Source organism: Ipomoea nil, unplaced genomic scaffold (assembly GCF_001879475.1).
Source record: "Ipomoea nil cultivar Tokyo-kokei standard unplaced genomic scaffold, Asagao_1.1 scaffold2338, whole genome shotgun sequence".
Lineage (NCBI taxonomy): Eukaryota > Viridiplantae > Streptophyta > Magnoliopsida > Solanales > Convolvulaceae > Ipomoea > Ipomoea nil.
Genome location: NW_017618766.1, coordinates 1117383 through 1137935, shown reverse-complemented (window position 1 = coordinate 1137935; position 20553 = coordinate 1117383). Strand labels below are relative to the sequence as shown.

Genomic DNA, 20553 nt, shown 5'->3' with positions numbered 1-20553 from the left:
TAGCCATGCGGCAGGAGAAGTTTCTTCCCACTTACCTGCAATTGAGAAATCTATACCAGTCACTGAAGGTATGATACCGGTGGATCAGTTGAAGGACTACACAATGGGAGCTATCAAAGGCAAATTGGACGACAGCCAGCCCTCATATTCCTATGCTAAACCCTACACACAAAGAATTGAGGAGTTGAAAATGTCATACGGCTATCAACCACCTAAGTTCCAGCAATTTGATGGCAAGGGAAACCCTCGATAGCACATTGCCCACTTTGTGGAAACATGCAATGATGCAGGGACTTATGGCGATCTGTTAGTAAAGCAATTTGTCCGTTCATTAAAGGGAACTGTTGATTGGTACACCGACCTCGAGCCCGGCTGCATTGATAGCTGGCATGACATGGAATGTGAGTTCTTAACCCGCTTCTATAGTACAAGGAGAACAGTCAGCTTCTTGGAACTCACCACTACTCGCCAATGGAAGGGTGAACGCGCCGGTGCCTACAGTGAAAGATGGAGGGATCTATGCTTGAATTGCAAAGAAAGAATATCCCAAAGTTCTGCAATTGAGATGTGCATCCAAGGCATGCACTTTGAACTCTCCTATATCTTGCAAGGGATTAAGCAAAGACCTTTGAAGAGTTGTCCAGTCGCGCTCACGACATGGAGTTGAGCATCAAAGCTAGCGGAGGGCTCAACATATTGAACTTGCCTAGCTCCTCCAAGGCTCCTGGAAAACAAGAAGTTAAAAAAGTAAGCAAATCATTTCCAAAGCAAGAAAAGAAGGATGTGATGAACGTGAAGGCCACACCAATGACAGTTTTCGCTAAAGCAACTGAAAGACCTAGGCTACGATCGTTTTCTGGCCCGTCAAGGAGTGGTAGGAGGCCGACAATTGAAGAAAGGCAAGAGAAGACTTATCCTTTCATGGATTCCGATGTATCTCCCATGTTTGATGAACTACTCAAACTTAGGTTCATTGAGTTGCCTGAAATGAAACGTCCTGATGAAGCTTCAAGGGTGGATGACCTAAATTACTACAAGTATCATCGTCTTCTTGGCCATCCTGTCGCGCCCCACTTCTAGGACATGACCCGGCCATACCGTTACATGAAAACTTGTAACAATACGAAGCCTAACCGCACGTATCTCTCGAAACCTTCATAACAACACTTAAATACATAACAATTCCACAGCCCAAAATGACAAAATATAAGCAACTAGTTCTTCCCAAAAGCTCATTAAATCCACACACAAATTTTTACAATCATGAGTAGTATGTCCAAAATACATCACAAACACAACGGGTTACCAAAAATACAAGGGTTAAAGGGAATATCCAAAAGAAACAAAAATTCGTGATAAGCTCCAACACTAGGACTAAGTCTCCTAGTTTCAAAAGTCACCTTCGAGACCCCACCACTTGTGCTCATGCTATTCACATGTCCTTACTACTCTGAAACACGAGAAAATAAAATACAAATAATGAGCTAATGCCCAGTAAGTGATACTCCTCTCAACCCCGGATCAAGTAAACCCAAAATAATACAAAATGCTTTAGAGTAATAACTCGATAAAAAACTCGATCTTTAAACTATATCGAAGTCATAATATACTTTCATCATACTATACACAAGTTCGCAAAACAAGAAACTTTAGCTACGTGGGCATCAACAATATTTCATAATACAATACTTTCAAAAGCACAAACCATTCCTTAACATATGACTCATTGGCAACCTACAACCACCATTATATTCTATGGCACATGCCATTATCGGTATAATGGTCCAAAAAGACTCAAGGATTCGGAATGAGTCGGGCTCGACGATTCAGAATGAGCCGAATGGAACGTTCCAACAAATAATTCAAAAGACTCGACGATTCGGAATGAGTCAAGCTCGACGATTCGGAATGAGCAATTAGGAACGTTCCAAGCCAAACAAAACAAACAACAAAATGTAGGTTGCCTCATGAGTTTGATCAAATAATCAAAATAGTTCTTATAATCAAATAGCCCGATGTAGCAAAATCATTTCCTTAAAATCACATAACAAAGTACATATTTCCAAAATAGATAATAAGTTTATCAAACTAAGAAATATGCAAGGTATAAACCATTCTCAAAATAATATTTTTCTTAGTACATAACTCTTTAAAAATCATAGAATGGTTTATTAAACCAAAGTAATTTCAAAGGTATTGAAATGGCTTAGTTGGAAAGAACTTAAATTAATAAGCATGAGGTTAAGAGTTCAAGTCTCACTTTGATTAAATAATTCATTTAATAAGCATATGATATGATTGCTATAATCTGCAAGCACACAGAGTCAATCAGGGTATAAATTAAATTCTTGGAGTATTCCAGGGTTGATCCCACGAAGAACACTAACTCTTTCTTGGAGTACTCCAGGGTCGATCCCACGAAGAACACTAACTCTCCTAAGTATTAATTCTTATGACTATAGGGATGATTGCTTCAAATATATCTTAATACTCCGTCGAGCTACTAGGTTGTATCCAATTAACTGTGATCATCCGTCGATATCTCACCAACATTAATTAAACCCATTAAGCAATGTTTATCTTACGAGTTCGAGGTTCATAATTCACCTGTCAGTTCTTCTTATGAACCCCAGTCACACAAATATTAGAATTATGCAATGGCCAGTCACACAATTCACAATTAAAATACATAAAATAAATATAATCAAATTCAATTATTAAACTGAAATTAGAAGAATCAACACAGGAAAAATAGTCAATTAATCTAATTTAGGCTAATCCAAATCCCTAATTTAAGTTCTAGACAATAATCATAATTAAATGCATAAATTGTTCAAGGAACATCATTCTGAAAATTTAAACAAGAAATAAAGTAAGGAAGAAAAACAATTCAAGCCTAAGAGATGATAGCTGCGATTGAAGCTCGAAAATTCCTCACTGAAGTCGCTATCGCGCACCCAGGCTCTCTGATTCTTCTCTCCGCCGTTTTCTTGCTATGTTTCGTCTCACCCCAATCAAAAACAAAGGAAAGGAAATTTTAAAAGGGCTTTTATCCTTTCTTTTTTCCTTTCCCTAGGCTGCGCAAAAACCCAAGTTAATTTCCCTTTTCTTTTTTCCTTTCTTTTTCGTTAGTTTCCAGTGAATCCCAAAACAAGAAACAAAAATATCTTTCTTTTATTCCCATGATCTCTCTTTATTTTTTCATTCATCACCAAAGCTTTTTAGGTTTGCAAATTGACCCCTGAATTCTTTAATCTCCCTTCAATTGAATCCATCTTCATATCATCAAATAAGCTTACTCACAATTTGACCTCAAAACTTATGATTCTCTTCAATTAAGTCCTACCTGACAAAGAGTGCACAATTAATAAGATTTAACTCAAAATGAATCCCATTTAATAATAATGGACCTAAAATCACAATGGAATAATATATAAAATACGCACATATTCTAGACCTATCAAACTTCCCCACACTCAAGGTTTTGCTTGTCCCCAAGCAAACTTATGCAATGAAACAAAACTACCAACCATGACCATATCTACTAGGCATTCAATTCAAGGGAATTGGTGAACGCATAATATTTCATGAGAGTTCAAAGTCATATGCACACAAGACAATAGAGAATAGTAGTCCTCATGGTTGTTCACTCAATCTCTCTTAAATATATGCATAAGAAAGGTACACACCATCCTCTATTGAGAGTGCACTTGCCATAGGCTTGCTTGTCAACCAAAACTCCACTACCAAAATTATATGAAGAACACAAGTCAAAAGGTCTTTATTTATGGGTTGTAATGGGGCCAAGGGTATGTGGTTTAACAAAGAATGGATATAAGGGAATACAAATAAAGTCCAAGGAATCAGTAGAACCATAATTCCACCATATCAAGAGCAAGAAACTGTATTCAACCAATACAATGAACTCTACTAAAACAAGTCATCACTTATACTTCATTCTCCCTCATCCTTTTCACTGATAAACTCCCAAAACAACTTCAAAATCTCATTTTTCATCATTTTTTCTTGGTTTTTTTCCTTTTTTTCTTTTTTTTTTTCCTGGTAAGACCGAATAGATAGCTCATCGTTTCCACATCACCCTCAATAGTACTCTGCCCATAATCATCAAATTTCTATCATGCCTTCATTGCTCATAAATCATTTTCAGAATAAAATGAGCACCAAAGTTTAGGCAATCAAAGATTTTCAACCCACAAATTAGAACATATCATTTTGTTCTTCTTTTTTTTTTTTTTCATTTTCACCCCCTTTAATCACAACCAATTCTTCTCCCAAAGCAAACCAGCTATACAATCACGCCCATACTTTAATCACTTTTGGTTATCTTGCACAAATAAATGAAATAATGACATCCACTGACCAAAGGACGGGTTAAGAGGCTTCTTTTTATGAGCTAAGGTTCTTTGGGACTGGCTAATGAAGAAAAATGTCTTATATTAATTATAAAGCTCAAAATGGTTCACTAGGGGAAATATAACATGTATAAGGATGTGGTAATTTTTAAGGCCATAAGGCTAAATCCTAATGCCTTAATCATTCTCGTGTCATCATATAACATGTAGCTCTGAAATGGTATGAAGCAAGTTCTAGAAGTAACACCATCAAAGAGGGCAAATAAACACTCAAAATGAAAATAAGTTGCAGTGGGCAACCTCTTGGCTCAAAAGCTCACGGTGTGACAGAATTTGACTACTAACTCTATGCAAGCATACATATAGCCAAACACATTCATTGATATTATGCACTCCCAAAACACTAGAACTTATCTCCCAACAAACATAGTCATTAGATGGCAGTTTTTAAACTTAATTTTGCTGAAAAATTGCAGAAAAATGAAAGAAATGACGCTGAAAATCCCATAAAATGCAGAAAATTAGTGCAGAAAATGTAGAAAGAAAAATGCAGAATTTTACTGTAGCAAAATGCAGAAAAATAGAGAAAATGCAGAAAATTGCAGGAAAAACACAGAATTTTTTTTTTGATATTGCCTATTTTGCATAAAACTTGTAGAAAGCATCCCCTAATCTTACTTTCCTTTCCCCACACTCAAACTCAACATTGTCCTCAATGTTAAATATAAAAGCAAGTATGAGAAAGTAAAATAAATAGGAAACTTCCCTGTTAGTTGCCAGTTTCTTCCGGGGCTGCCTTTTGGTGAAGCAACCAATAATGGTCTCTTTTTATCTCTTTCAATCTCTATGGCCTCGCACGAACAAACATTAGTCACCATGAAAGGGCAAAATCGTCTAGACTTCAATTTCCCTAGAAAAAGCTTAAGACAAGAATTACACAACAAAACTTCTTGCCCTACATTGAATTCTCTCCAAAAATTATTTTTGTCATGCCAAGCTTTTGTCAATGTTCTCCATAGTCTCTCTTCTTTTGCATGAAGTAAATGAGCATAAGAAAGCATAAGAAAAGTATCATTGTTACTCAAAAATTCGTATTTGAACCGCAATGAAGGTGGTTTAAGTTCAAGTTGATGTGGTGTTTCACTAGGTGAATGCTTAACAAATTCTTCTTCTGAAGGTTTCTCAATAACATCAACAAAAAGACATAATTCATCAAAAGTTGGTAATTTTACAGCTTTAGAGATAGAGAATTCCTCTTTTTCTTTACCTACTCTAAAAATCAATTTCCCTAAAGGCATATCAATTAATACTCCTCCTGTTAACAAAAATGGTCTACCAAGTATAAGAGATGTATCTGTATCACTACTCATATCAAGAATCAGGAAATCAGCAGGAAAATAAAATTTACCAACTTTTACCAAGATATCCTCCACTACTCCATGCGGGTACTTGAATGATCTATCAGCAAGTTGAAGAGAGATTGTTGTTGGCTTCATTTCAGCTATTTCCAACTTCTTAAAAAGAGTTAAAGGCATGAGGTTAATACTAGCACCTAGATCACATAAGCATTTATCAATAACAGTATTACCAACAGTGCAAGGAATAGAAAAACCATTCTACCATCACTACACATAGTGATAATTTCAGTCAGAAATTTAGCTTAACTCTCATTCCGAAAACACAGTCCAACAAACCCAAACACCATCTCGATCCAGACTTCAGCTTAGCATTTCAAACCCAAAAACATATCATAGTCCAAAATATCTTTAACTCATACTAACCCTATAATGGATATTCAAAGTAGTTGAGATTATCCCATAATAAGTTATGGGTTTTGCAAAATAAGGAGAGAAGAGTTAATCACTTACCTAAAACATCCAAATCTTAGCTATTTAGCTCGCCAAATACTCCTTGTCAATCCCTAATATTTTCAAACATCAATCTTAGGGCTCAAATGATAAACCCAACTTAAAGAGTGAAATATGGAGGTCAAACTCACCTAGAATACTCCAATAGCTTTGAGATCTAAGCTTGAAGAAGATGGAGATCAAAGCTTCAAGGTTTTTCCCTTCCTCTATCTCTCTAGCCAATATTCTCTTTTTCTTCTTTCAAATGAGATGGTCTTCCAAGATAAAAGGGATTCCTTAAGCTTTAAGGATAAAGAGGAGTAATTTAGTAAATTCATCCAATATCAATTTTAATAACCTTTGACTTGTTGACCTATTTTAATAACATAGATATATTTGTATTTCTAAGATAGTAGGTATTACACATCCGATTGAGAAGTGTTTTATCTTCAAGGATAAAGTCATGGCATTGGCCAGAGACGGGAAACTTGAGCTTGCTGATGCTAACGCAAGCTCAAATCAAATCTCGATTACACTTGGATGGTTCGCTCCGCTGTGTACTGAAATGGAAGATGAGAAACAACGGAAGCGTCCACTCCCCTTCATTGTTAAGCATGCTCCTGGTCAAAGTTCAAAACCGTAGCAAAATGACAGTACATTTGAAGGAAAATGGGTGATTGTCACTCATAGAAAGAAGAAAGTTGAGCCTGGCCGAGAGACATCCTAAGCACACAGCGAAAAGTTGGGTCGAGAAAACTTCAACAAATGGCCATGCCCCGCAGATCAAAGATGAAGGGGCATGTCAGGCAGCCACGAGCACCAATTCCTTTGGCTCAATATATGCCAAAGGGATTTAATCTTCAAGGGGCAGACACTGCTAGCTCCTGCCTCAATACAAATGACAAGCTAGAAGATGAAGGAGAATGTTCATTTCCCAGGGTTAGACCCAAAGGTAGACCTAAAGGAGATGCCAGGGTTAGACCCAAAGGTAGCTGTGCACCGCTTGGCAGTGAAAAATGGGTGCCGTCTAGTCAAACAAGCTCATTGACGCTTCCGCCCCGAGCTCATTCCCTCGATTGAAACAGAAGTCAATAAGCTCATAGAATCTGGTTTCATTCGCGAAGTTAAATATCCAACTTGGATATCCAGCATTGTACCTGTGCGCAAGAAGAATGGCCAGATCCGCGTGTGCGTTGATTTTTGGGATCTTAATGTTGCATGCCCGAAAGATAACTTCCCACTTCCTATCATGGAGTTAATGATAGATGTCGTAACTAGACATGAGATCCTGTCATTCATGGATGGCTCATCCGGTTACAATCAAATCTGCATGGCGCCGGAAGATGAAGACTTAACTGCATTCCGAACGCCGAAAGGCATCTATTGTTACAAAGTAATGCCCTTTGGTTTGAAAAATGCAGGTGCTACATACCAAAGGGCTATGCAGACAATATTTGATGATATGCTTCATAAAATGGTCGAATGCTACGTAGATGACCTGCTTGTGAAGTCGAAGTTTCGCATAAATCACTTGGTGCATTTAAGGCAAGTCTTCGACCGCCTACGGAAGTTTCAACTCAAAATGAACCCCTTGAAATGTGCTTTCAAGGTTGCTGCTGGAAAGTTCCTCGGGTTTACTATTCGACACAGGGGCATCGAGATCGACCAAGCCAAAATCGACGCCATAATGAAAATGCCTGAGCCAAGAAACCTTCATGAGCTTAAAAGCTTACAAGGCAAGTTAGCTTACATCCGAAGGTTCATATCAAACCTAGCAGGAAGATGTCAACTTTTTAGTCGGTTGACGAAAAAGGGCATCCCATTCATATGGGATGAGGCGTGTAAGAACGCATTTGAGAGTATCAAGTCATACTTGATGAAGACGCCTGTGCTCACCGCTCCTGTTCATGGTCGCCCATTAATCCTCTATATCTCCGCCCAAGACAGTTCTGTGGGCGCCTTGCTTGCTCAAGAAAACGACAAGGGGAAAGAGAATTCCCTCTACTATCTTAGTAGAATGATGACCCAGAACGAGTTAAATTACTCCCCAATTGAAAAGCTATGTGTGGCACTGGTATTCGCCATCAAAAAACTTAAGCACTACTTTGAGGCTCATACCATCCGGCTTGTTTCCAAAGAAAGCCCGGTGAAATATGTTATGGCAAAGGTCGTCCTTTCCGACCACCTTGCAAGGTGTTACTTATTGTTTCAACAATTTGAAATCATCTATGTGCCGCAGAAGTTTGTCAAGGGGCAAGCCTTAGCTGATTTCCTAGCAGATCACCCAATACCTGCTGAATGGGAGCTGTCTGACGATTTGCCTGATGAAGATGTACTTGTCATTGAAGTCCTACCCCCATGGAAGATTTACTTTGATGGAGTTTCGTATAAAGAAGGGGCAGGTGCTGGAGTTGTCTTCGTCACTCCAGAAGGCGAGGTGTTGCCATATTCATTCACCTTGACCGAGCAATGTTCAAACAACATTGCTGAGTACCAAGCATTGATACTTGGGCTCGAAATAGCGGCTGACATGAAGCAACTGAGAATTAACATTTATGGAGATTCAAAGTTGATCATAAACCAAGTGTTGTATCTATATGAAGTGAAAAAGGCAGAGTTAGTCCCATATAACAACTATGCAAAGATACTCATGGAATGGTTAAGGGACGTCACAATTGAACATGTACCGAGGAAAGAAAACAAGCAAGCTGACACCTTAGCTGCATTGGCTTCAACTATTGCTCATCCTGCAGCCCGAGTACAAGTATGTCAAAGGTGGGTAGTTCCGCCAATCTTCAATGAAGACAGCTCAGTTGATGAAACTGTTGAACTCCCTACTGCCTCAGTTTATGATATAGGCAAGGACAACTGGAGGCAACCATTGATTGACTACCTCACCAATGGAAAACTACCTGAAGATCCTCGTAAAAGGGTGGATATAAAGCGCCAAACTCCTCGCTTCATCCACTATAAAGAGACATTGTATCGTCGTTCATTTGATGGAGTATTTCTCCGATGTCTAGGGGAAGAGGAAGCTTTACAAGCTATGCAAGAAGCTCATTCTGGGGTTTGCAGCGCGCACCAATCTGGTCCTAAGTTACACTTCTACATTAAGCGAATGGGCTATTATTGGCCTACAATGGTAAAGGATTGCATAGACTATGCTCGAAGGTGTCAAGCTTGCCAATATCATGCAAACTTTATTCATCAGCCACTAGAACCTCTACACCCAACAGTTGCATCTTGGCCATTCGATGCTTGGGGACTTGATGTGGTTGGCCCAATTACGCCTAAGTCATCTGCAGGGCATGCATACATACTAGCTGCCACCGACTACTTTTAAAAGTGGGAGGAAGCTGTAGCATTGAAGGAAGTGAAGAAAGAAAATGTAGCAGACTTTCTCCGAGTCCACGTCATCTATTGATTTGGTATCCCGCGTTATATCTTGATAGATAACGGGAAGCCCTTTGACAACAAGTTGATGGACAAGATCTGCAAGCTTTTTTACTTTAAGCAGTGAAACTCATCAGCTTACTATGCAGCTGCAAACGGGCTTGCCGAAGCATTTAACAAGACCCTATGCAATTTGTTGAAGAAAGTGGTCTCGAAATCAAAAAGAGACTGGCATGACAGAATGGAAGAAACTTTGTGGGCATATAGAACCACATACCGCACACCTACTCAAAGCACTCCATACTCTTTGGTGTATAGTGTAGAAGCGGTCTTGCCTTTAGAGCGCCAAATACCTTCTTTAAGGTTGGCCATACAAGAGAGCCTCACTGATGAAGAAAATGCAAAGTTGCGATTGGCTGAGTTAGAAGCCTTAGATGAAAAACGTCTACAGGCGCAACAAAGCTTGGAGTGCTATCAAGCTCGCATGTCTAGAGCTTTTAACAAAAGGGTAAAGACCCGTTCCTAACAAAGTCCTAGCTGTTCGCAGACCCATCATTGTCACGAGAAAAACCGGCCACAAGTTCACTTCAAGGTGGGATGGTCCCTACGTGATTTTAGAAGTTTACACCGGCGGGGCTTATAAGCTAATTAGTGAAGATGGCTTGAAAATTGGTCGAATTAATGGAAGATTTCTAAAGCTTTACCACCCTTAAACTTTGGGTGTCAGCACAAGTCATGGAAATATGATGAATGACTCATCCACCAAAAATACAGCACGAGGTTAAACTGCTAATGCATCTCGCTTTGTTTATGGGTGGGCCCAAATCATGGACGCTCCTGGCCCGCATGAGTTGAAACTGTGAACGGCTCTACTTGAAAAAAAAAATTATTTGAACTACGTTTGACTTGATCTCCTTCATAGGAGTACGTAGGCAACTTAGAATCAAATTATCTAACTTCAGTCATAACAAAAACAAACCCAATTCATGTTGCAAGTGTGGGTTATCCAAATAATCCTTCAACGGGTCAAAGCAAAGTTGTTTGAATTATTGCTAAAAGACCAACACACAAATGAGAAGCATTCAATTATCAAGAGTTCGGGAATCTTGATTGAAGCTCGATAGCCTCGGCGATAAATGTGTTGCAAGCACATGCATTTTGACGGGTAAGCTGGTAGGGGCAAGCCCTATACGAAATTTTAAAGTGAGAAAACTGTCTCATGCTTCATATGTTTCAAGACTCCTTGACATGAGTCGAAACTGTCGCATATATCCTTTAAGACTCCCTGGCACGAGTCGAAACTGACTCATGATGGCCTCCAAGAGGGCCTAATGCATACTGAGTGCAGTCCCTCGTGATATCCCTGGATGAAATTGAACTCACTCTTAAGGCGGAGTATCCATTGCCCTAAAGTCGGGAGCATATATGAATATTCCACATGTCGTAGGCCGAATTGCAGAGCCCATGTTTTGAGGGCTAAGTTTCGGTGTAAAAAGTCCAGCTCTCCACTCAAAGTCGTGGCTGGAATAAATTCTTGGTGTGACATGTTGTCTTTTCCAGTCTCATTGCTTGATACTATGGGTTTCCCTTTTATTATCGGATCTCATTATTTCCTAGAACACCACCGTTGTTTAGAATGGTTCTTGATGTATGAAGTTGCATTAAGGATTATGGAATGATTCAAGTCAGCCCATTGTTCAAAGTGGCTCTTGATATATGAAGTTGGATTAAGTCCGAACGTTGCCGAGAACTTACAAAGCGTGGAATGGATACAAATATTTTGTCGTGTGGGATGGATACAAATATTTTGTCACAAAATGCCTATACTACATAGGTGTGGCCACGTGTCACACAGGTATTCACGTCACAACATTGAACCGTGCATATATATTATATATACACCTACACTGCATGGATTATAAATCAATAGCCATAATATTATATATTTATGTATATCCATGCATAGGCAAAGGCATTAAACTACATGCAAATTAAAGCATTAACTATATGTGTACACACTGCCCAAGTCATGGACCATATATGTGTATAGATTACATATGTACTCAGTGGAGCATTAAGGAAAACGAAAAGAAAACAAAACATATACGGAGTACATATTATACACCCACGTGGCAAAAAAAAAAAAAAAAAAAAAAACTTTTTATCTACTACACATGTTAATATACTGACACATGCAACGCAAAGGGAAAAGTATAAGTGGGAATGAGTGAAAGGAAGAAGGGTTCAGCACATCTGCACATGCCTCTATGTAGACCATCTCTAATTTCAAATCAGCCTTGGACTGAGTAGAAACAAAGAAAAGTCTCATCTCGCTTCTGTTGACGGTGTTACCCGCAACCTCTGTAGCGGCCTCTTCTCCTCTGTCGACAAACGGAGCAAAGGTGGCCATAGTTGCTATGGCGAAGATAGAGACATGCTCCGGTGACGGCGATGTCTAAACAGCTTCTTTAGTTTCTCCGTTGTGTTCCTTTTCCGGCGACCATGGCAGCATCCAGTAGTGGCTCAGCCGGCTCTATGATGTTTTGTTCCCCTCTTCCAATGATAGTGGCTGACGGAGATATCAAGAAGAAGCATAGATGCGATACTAGATCACTGGCGTGATTTCGTTTCTTCATCGCCAAGAACGACGAATGGAGAGGCACTGTCCCGTGGCAAGAGTAAATCCAGATAATGGTGAAAAACGACCCAACAAATCAATTCCTAGGGAGTTCCGGTCCACGGTTGGTGCCGGAGCAACGTCCGGCAGGCACTGTCCCGTGGCAAGAGTAGATCCAGATAATGGTGAAAAACGACCCAACAAATCAATTCCTAGGGAGTTCCGGTCCACGGTTGGTGCCGGAGCAACGTCCGGCATAACCCTACGATGCACGTCGCTCTCTTTCCACTGCTGGAAATTCGCGTTTTTTCGACCTCATTTCCAACCACCCAAAAATTTGGTCGTAAAAAGTGATTTTTTTTCTTTTTTTCGACGGAGGGTTACAATGGTCAGAAAGTGGTCGGAATTTCCGACCACCAAGTAAAGATGGTCGGAAATATCATTGGACTGTTAACTTTTTTTCTGACAACCTTGGTGGTCGGTATACACACACATAAAAATTAAATGCTATTTTAGTTATTATCCAACCTAATATATAAATATATCCATTATATTTACAGAGTATATATTTAATATTTTCTTAACCCCAACTTAACTGACAGTCCGACACCTTTGCGCCTTTCCGACGGCCTTAGAAAAGTGGTCGCTATTTTTCACCATTTCTTCAGTAGTCGGAAATAGCGAAGGGGATTTTTTCGTACACAAAATTGGTCGGAATTGGTGTTTCCGACCGAATTAACACCATTTTCGATCACTTTTAAGTGGTCGAAAATCTGCTGATTTCCAGCAGTGTTCGAACGCGATGGCGATAGCAACGTGCCAAGCATGCGCTCGGAGACATCCCAACTTTGTGACAGCAAGAGAGGTGTGCCAAAGCAAGTGGCTATAGAATCAAGTCCAAGGCGTGGAGAGATCTCTACGACAGCAAGCTCATCGGTGGACGACAGCGGCAGTTCGTAGGACGAAGGCAACGTGTCAGAGCACATGCCTGGAGAGTACCCACCGTCTTTCGTCTCCAATGATGGTGACCGGCTGCGAGAATTTGACAATGGTGAAAAACAGGTCGAGAAATCACAGGTGCTTTCTGTCCAATGTCTCTCAGTTGTTGTTCTTCTCCAATCACGATGGGTGGCGCCGAGTCCAAGCACCAATGCTCAGGAGGTCCCATCCAATGCTCTCAATTCTTCCCCTCCTTGTTTCTTGATAAAAGCTGCAAAAATTAGATACACAAATATATAGATGGGGCAGAAATTAATGTTCAAAAAATTACCTGAAGGCTGTCGTACTGCTCTTAGATGATTGGGGATGTAAAGCAGTGAAGATGAAGTGTTACTTATAGCTGCAGAGTGAGGACTTTGAGTGCATCCGGACTCTAAATTTGTTGTTTAATCTATGATTTTGTGGTTCAGATTATGTGGCTGGGATAGTTGATAGAATTGTGAATGGTAGGGGAAGGGCTGATTGAATTGGATGTTGGACATATACTAGCGGTCCATGTACGTTCCCTTAGGCTGTGAAAAGAAATTAATTTCAGCTAAATTAAAGTTGTAATATGGCTGAAATTTTGAAAAATGAAATGGGTTGTTTTGATTGTGGACGCTATTGGCATGTTGGACATGGTTCTTGTTGGGTCATTGTCAAATTGGTCATTCTTCAATCAAGATATAATTTATTAGATTGCTATCTGCGAACATGGAGTTTTGGACTATGGTTAATTTCAAGACTACCTTCTCGTTGCATTTGAGACATGTTAAGCAAGTCTCGAATGAGCAATTTGTAAGCACTGAAAAAATTAAATAATATTGTTGAACCGTGGTGGATAAGTTATTGTCAAGTTAATTACTTTAATTGTGTTAATTAGACAGGTATTTCTTTAATCAGGTTAATTAAATGACCCATTGAATAATTAATTAGTCTAGTTACTTAATTAAATGTAATTGGATGTTGGATTGTTCGGCCCAAAATTGTGAAATATTTAATCGAGTTGGACCAGGCTATTGAATCAATTGGGTTGCTTAATTAGCGGGTTTAACTTGGTCTTGGCCCACTAAAATTATATGTGGATTATATAATTTTGGGGAATTTGGATATTTGATATTATTTGAAATTTGATGAAATGATGAACCTGGACACAATAGTGTCCCGATACGTTCCTTAATTTAATTAAAATAATTAAATTAAATTAGAAATTAAGAGTTAGTTGGAGATTTTCCCTCACCCTCACCGCTATAAATAGTGGTTTCATTTTCAAAGAATGAGCTCTGGAAATCTGCATATCGAAGCTCTGCCGAAATCTCGCCAGGGAACACGTCTCCCTTCAGCAAGGAACTACTTCCAGTTCGGCATACTCCCGAACTCGGCATACTTCCAGTTCGACACACTCCCGAACTCGGCATACTTCCAGTTCGACACACTCCCGAACTCGGCATACTTCCAGTTCGACACACTCCCGAACTCGGCATACTTCCAGTTCGACACACTTCCGAACTTAGCATACTTCCAGTTCGACACACTCCCGAACTTAGCATACTTCCAGTTCAGCATACATACCTCCAGTTCAGCATACTCTGAACTCGGCACACTTCCAGTTCAGCATACTTTGAACTCGGCACACTTCAAATAGGCATATATACTTCTAGTAGAAAATCAGAGAACTTCTCCTATACAGAGATTATACCCCTCCCCGTTGATATATACTTGATACTACTTGTAACCGATATACTTTGAATTTTGAATATATACAATTCAAGTTTTTCGCGTTTACAATTACTTTGAAATAAAATTACTTTGTAAAATAGTAATATCTCTTTACTGCAAGCAAAGAGGTCATTTTCACCGTATATTATATTGTGCTTAATTTATTGTATTCATAGAAAAGTGTTCTAATTTTACAATTTTTTGTTAATGGCATATTGTTTATTTCGATTATACTTGTATATATTTTTTATTATTTTACTACATTTTTTCTCATTGGATTTTTTTTTATTATTCAAAAAGCGCTGCGGGTCCCCACACCCCGATCCGACAGAATATCACGGTAATGACTTTGGCACAGACAGAGTCAAATGCCGGTGGACACAAAAGATCTGTCCACTTTAAATATAATTCCCACGCTACCACCGTCGAAGTTCGAACCTCAGTAATTAAACCTATGCAGAAAAAAAGGGTGTAGCCTGGTGTAACAAGTAGCAACAAACCGAGAAGTATTGTTCAAAATATGAAGCCCCAAACAATTGGTACTGAAAAAATTAACAATTATTGAATCAACACTAACAAAAGACTAATAGAAAACTCAATCTTAAACCATAAATTCACTCAGAAGTTTCACAAATTCTATTCATAACAAGGCATAAGAGAATAAGAAGACATTGAATATTTGAATGACTGGGCCGAACGACTTGTATGATTGAGTGGATCGCAAGCACTGAAATACTAGGCCGAATTTGGCAGACCTGATATATATGAATAAAGCTTATTGGCCAGGTCAAACCCAAACTGCAACGTATACCATGAATCGGGTCTACTTTGCATTAGAGACCTTAGTTCAAAAATAATCTTAGACACTTATTTGAAATTAAAAAATTGAAAGTGCATGACAAGATAATTACAGACACATAATATTACAACTCTTAATTGCATACACTGGACACATAACATGTTAAACAACATATATTTGTACAAGTTTCTTAATGCAACAGTAGTCTGCAAAAAGTTAAAGAGGAAAAACATCTAACCTCAGCGACATCATTATTTCTAATACAATATAATGGCAATTGGCAGTAACGTATCCTGTGATTCATCATAGGAATTCACCCCATCACTGAAAAAACAATGCACAATGTATGAAACCAGATGAGAATTGAAGATATTTTAAACAGATTTGGCAAATAAAACAAACAATATAATAGAAGAGAAAAGAAACACATACCTAGCTAGCTAGCTAAAATCATGAATCACGTCGTCGACAACAACAGTAAGTGGCGTATGGGCCGCATGAACTCGAAGTAGGCGAGCACGACTTATATTGTACGCCTCCACAGGGTTGTTTGCCTTTTTCCAAAACCACTTTCGCTCCTCCTGAATCTTCATGGCAGAAGCGACAACACAAGGGGGACACTGCTCCACCTTAATTGTCTTTAGCGTGTCAATAGGATCAACTTGAAATGGGATCTCTTCCAAACAATAACAACGTCTTAGGATTAGATGCTTCAGTTTTGGGAAATCGGAACTCCTGACCTCCCATTTGTGGAGATTTGTAGCCTCAATGAACAAGACTTGTAAGTCAGAAAATTGTCCAAATGATCCCCACACTTGGCTAGAGAAGGTGTTTTCTAGTTTGAGCACCTTTAAAGCTCTCAGTACCCATGGAAGCTTCATTATCGGGAGATTAGTCCCGCTCAACCTCAACTTCTTCAGTCGTGTAGAAAACACGGGCCGCTCTAGATGGGTCATACAGTTTGCTGGGACTATAACTGTAAGTGTCTCAAGCTTCGACAAACACCTAATATAATCCAAATTGATTGTGGGATTTCTACAAGATCCAGGGCTGCTACATGGCTCAAAGGCACCTTTATAGAAAACCTTAAGATATTTTAAGTTTGAGAACTTCCTATACACCTCTTCTGTGAAATGAGTTGGACTAACCCATGATAATGTTTGCAATTGCTCTATATTCCTGTTTGGAGGATCCACCTCATAGTAATTTCCAAGTTCGAGATGCCTTAAATGTGGTAACTCCCAAATTCTGAATGACAAATGGCCAGTTCTAAGTAGTTGTGGTTCACCACCAGAAACAATAATTGTCTGCAAATTCTGATTGTTTGACACTACATCGTTTAAACCCTCAAACCACGGTGGGACAGATAGATATCTCAGAAAAACTAAATCTCTTAAATGCAATGGCACTATTTCAAAGATTTGAAGTGCACTCAAATCCACAATTCTTAATAGCTTGAAAGATACCGACTTTACATAATCTCCTTGAAAGAATAAAAGAGAGCGTGGGTTATTTGTAGTAAAGAGCGTGTAATAATCCAACCTATGCTTGTATAAACTTAACCAACGACATGAATTTACAAACATGTCTAATGGCAATCCTAAATCTTTTCGAGTATACACCGCACATAGGAGACCCTCTTTTTTAGTTTCTCTTGTACAGAAGTCCCATAAGGAGCTATGTATCCAGCAAACATTAGTCATCTTATGTTTCCATTTGCTGATTGAGACTAGACCACTGTGAACAAGACCATCTAAATAGCAGTAACCTTCCACTTCTAAATCCTTCACCAATTGCCACCCAAATCCCATACACTCCACCATTTGCCTCACAAATCCCTCAGCAATCCATATACTAATAAGCCTTTTCACATTGATTTTAAAGCCTTTTGGATAGGTTGCAAAATATAAAAAACAAACTTTCAAATGCTGTGGCAATTGATTGTAAGATAGAGTAAGCTTACTTAAGTGCTCGGCATCATTGTATAGAGGTCCCAATGTCTCGACTTCTTTTTCAATCTTCTTCCATTCCTTTAAAATGTACCCGCATTTAGACAAACGCTCTGCAACTGCAACAATTGACCGTGGCAATCCTTCGCACTCCTTCACAACATGTTCAGCGATTTCTACAAATTTTGGTGCTCTAAGCTCTTTGGGAGAGAATTTCTTGCAAAATAGATCCCAACTTCTGTTTGGATCTAATATGCACATTTTATGCACATTACCAAATGTGGCAGCATCGCTACCAACAGTATTGAACTGAGTGGTCAGCAATATACGGATTTTGAGTGAATCATTAGGAAGACATGTTAGGATATCACCCAAAGCTTGGGTGTTTTGTATATTATCCAAAACAAGAAAATACATCTTCTGATGACCACCTCCCATGTGCTTGTGTAATTTCTCTTTTAGTTGAGAAAGAGTGTCTGTGTTTCCCTTGTACTCTTGAGGCACAGTAACCCAAGCTCGAACGTAACCTTCTGCCATATCTGAGCCATAGATTCTTTTAGCCAAAGTAGTCTTGCCAACACCTGGCAATCCTACAATTGAAACTATGTTTTTTGGCTTAAAGGTATGGAATAACATCTTTTCTACCGCATTGAAGGCGTCTTCGTTAAATTGATCCTCAAGATTTGGAGAGCATGGCGAAGATGGTCCACCCAACACAACATTCTCAGGTTTCAACCAATGAATGGATAGATGAGTTTCACTGGCCATGGCCGCATCGGGTTCACTGCTTCTGCTGTTGTTGATAATCTTGGACAGCTCTTCTGCATCTTCTGCAGCTTTTAGCAAGCTTTCATGGAGTTCCCCACGAGCTTTGGCTTGACACTCTCCGTCATGGGCTAGAAGAAAGCTTCTTAGTTGTATCTCAATGTCATCTTCAGCTTTGAGCGCAAAGTCTCTGATTTTGATTTCCAGATGACGACGGACTGGAGCACCACCATTGTTGTATTCCTTCTGCAGAAAGGCTTGCAAAGAAGAAAGCTTCTCAAACAGATAATTCAATGGCTTTTCATCATGGAGAGACACTCTGTGGTTTTGTTTTCGGAACTCAAGGTCAATTGTTGCCATTAGAGAAGCCAATGCAACACAAGCCATCTCTCTTTCTATGTTTTTCTCTCACACTCTCTCTGTCTGATCTGTTTCTGAGTAATTGAGAATGTATATATGTTCAAAGGGCCATTAATATGGAGCTAGCAGGAATCTCATCGTGCATGCACATACTTGAATTTTTACATTTTTAAATACAATCATACAACTCAGGAAAACTGCTAAGCACATGAAAGCCCATACTGAATTAAAAGTCAACTTACTGCCCAAAGAGTTAATACCCAAAATCGTCCTCGACTATAGTGGTTTTTCTCAATTTCGTCCTAAACGACTTTGGTGACCTAATATCGTCCCAGACTTTTGTGTTTCGCTCAATTTAGTCCTAGACTTTTGTGTTTTTGCTCAATTTAGTCCCTCATTTGTTATTCTGTCCATTTGGTGTTAAATAAATAGACAATTCAGTAATTTTAATATTAGCATCTCTTTACTCATAGACATGTGAACTGCGAAATCCCTTTTTTTTTTTTTTTTTACGAATTACTCCCAGAATTACTCCTAAAACTGCGAATATAAAATTTGATTTGCAGGTCCGGGAGTAATTCTGGGTGTAATTCGTACAAGAAAGAGGAATTTTGCACTTCACAAGTTGAAAGTAAAGAGATATCAATATTGACATTACTGAATTGTCCCTTAATTTAACACCAATTTGACGGAATAACAAATGGAGGACTAAATTGAGCGAAACACAAAAGTCTGGGACGATATTAGGTCACCAAAGTCGTTTAGGACGAAATTGAGAAAAACTTCTATAGTCGAGGACAATTTTGGGTATTAACTCCTGCCCAAATTATTGAGTGAACAGAATCAGGAATGATATCTTTTTGAATTAAAAGTCAACTTAAATAACTAATTAAAAGTCAAATTAAGTAAAAATAATAAATTTGTATAAAATAATCTCACAACCAGCCATATTAAAAATCAGAAAACAAAATCAAGAATTATTAGAATAATATTCAAATTAAGCACCAACATCCACAGGAATGCAGGAGCGATCAGTGAAAAAACCTTATAGCAAGGCCTCTCTTTGAGGCAATAACTCAAACACTTGGTGTGAGATCCAAATGGCAAAACAGACTGCTAACTTTTCAGCGTTACATATAATCGTTATCATCATACTACACTCAACTTTTAAAGACTTCTTTTTAATTTTAATCAATTTTCAGTATGGACTTGGAGATTTACCTCTTCGGCGTCTGCAAAAGGATGAAGAATTGGAGCTCGGCACCCCAACTAGAAAATAAAAATGGAAGATTTTGAATGTAAAAGAAGGCAAAATCAGGTGCGGGGATAGCTCAGTTGGGAGAGCGTCAGACTGAAGATCTGAAGGCCGCGTGTTCGATCCACGCTCACCGCATACATCCTTCTGAGTTGACGAACGTTTAGAAAATAATGAATAAAATGCTTAATGCTTTAATTAATTAATTGTACAAATAATATATTTGTTTAACAAATAGGGAATTAGTCTTTTCAATTATATTTTGATTAAATATACAAATAATTCAATTAATCAATATAAACATATAAAATATGCTTCAGGTGTCATGTTTTTAAAAATATTTATTATAAATTTATTTTGTTAGCAATCAAAAAGATGTTTAGAGCTTTCAAAAAAAAAAAAAAAAAAAAAAAAAGATGTTTAACCAACTACCTTATGTAGTGTGATGACACATCTATTATCATTCTAAATGGATGATTACAGGATTGAATCTTGGTG

At 38.6% G+C, this 20553-nt stretch overlaps 1 protein-coding gene and 1 non-coding gene across 4 annotated transcripts; one reads left to right on the top strand and one right to left on the bottom strand.

Annotated features, from left to right (window-relative positions):
* Positions 1-15855: 15855 nt before the first annotated feature.
* On the bottom strand, positions 15856-20200 carry LOC109151948 (putative late blight resistance protein homolog R1B-23). 3 transcript variants are annotated; one of them, XM_019299535.1, is made up of 3 exons: positions 20022-20200; positions 16159-18952; positions 15856-16050 (listed from the first exon to the last, which is right to left on the bottom strand). In XM_019299535.1, exon 2 carries the CDS (start codon positions 18825-18827, stop codon positions 16167-16169), a length of 2661 nt encoding a protein of 886 aa, XP_019155080.1. In that variant the 5' UTR covers positions 18828-18952; positions 20022-20200; the 3' UTR covers positions 15856-16050; positions 16159-16166. The 3 variants fall into 3 exon arrangements, with proteins under 3 accessions (XP_019155080.1, XP_019155079.1, XP_019155081.1); XM_019299534.1 differs by lacking the exon at positions 20022-20200 and having other exon boundaries at positions 16159-19044; XM_019299536.1 differs by lacking the exon at positions 20022-20200 and having other exon boundaries at positions 16008-16019; positions 16159-19044.
* Positions 20121-20193, top strand: TRNAF-GAA. Its single transcript has one exon. It is a non-coding gene; the product is annotated as a tRNA-Phe (tRNA).
* Positions 20201-20553: the final 353 nt, after the last annotated feature.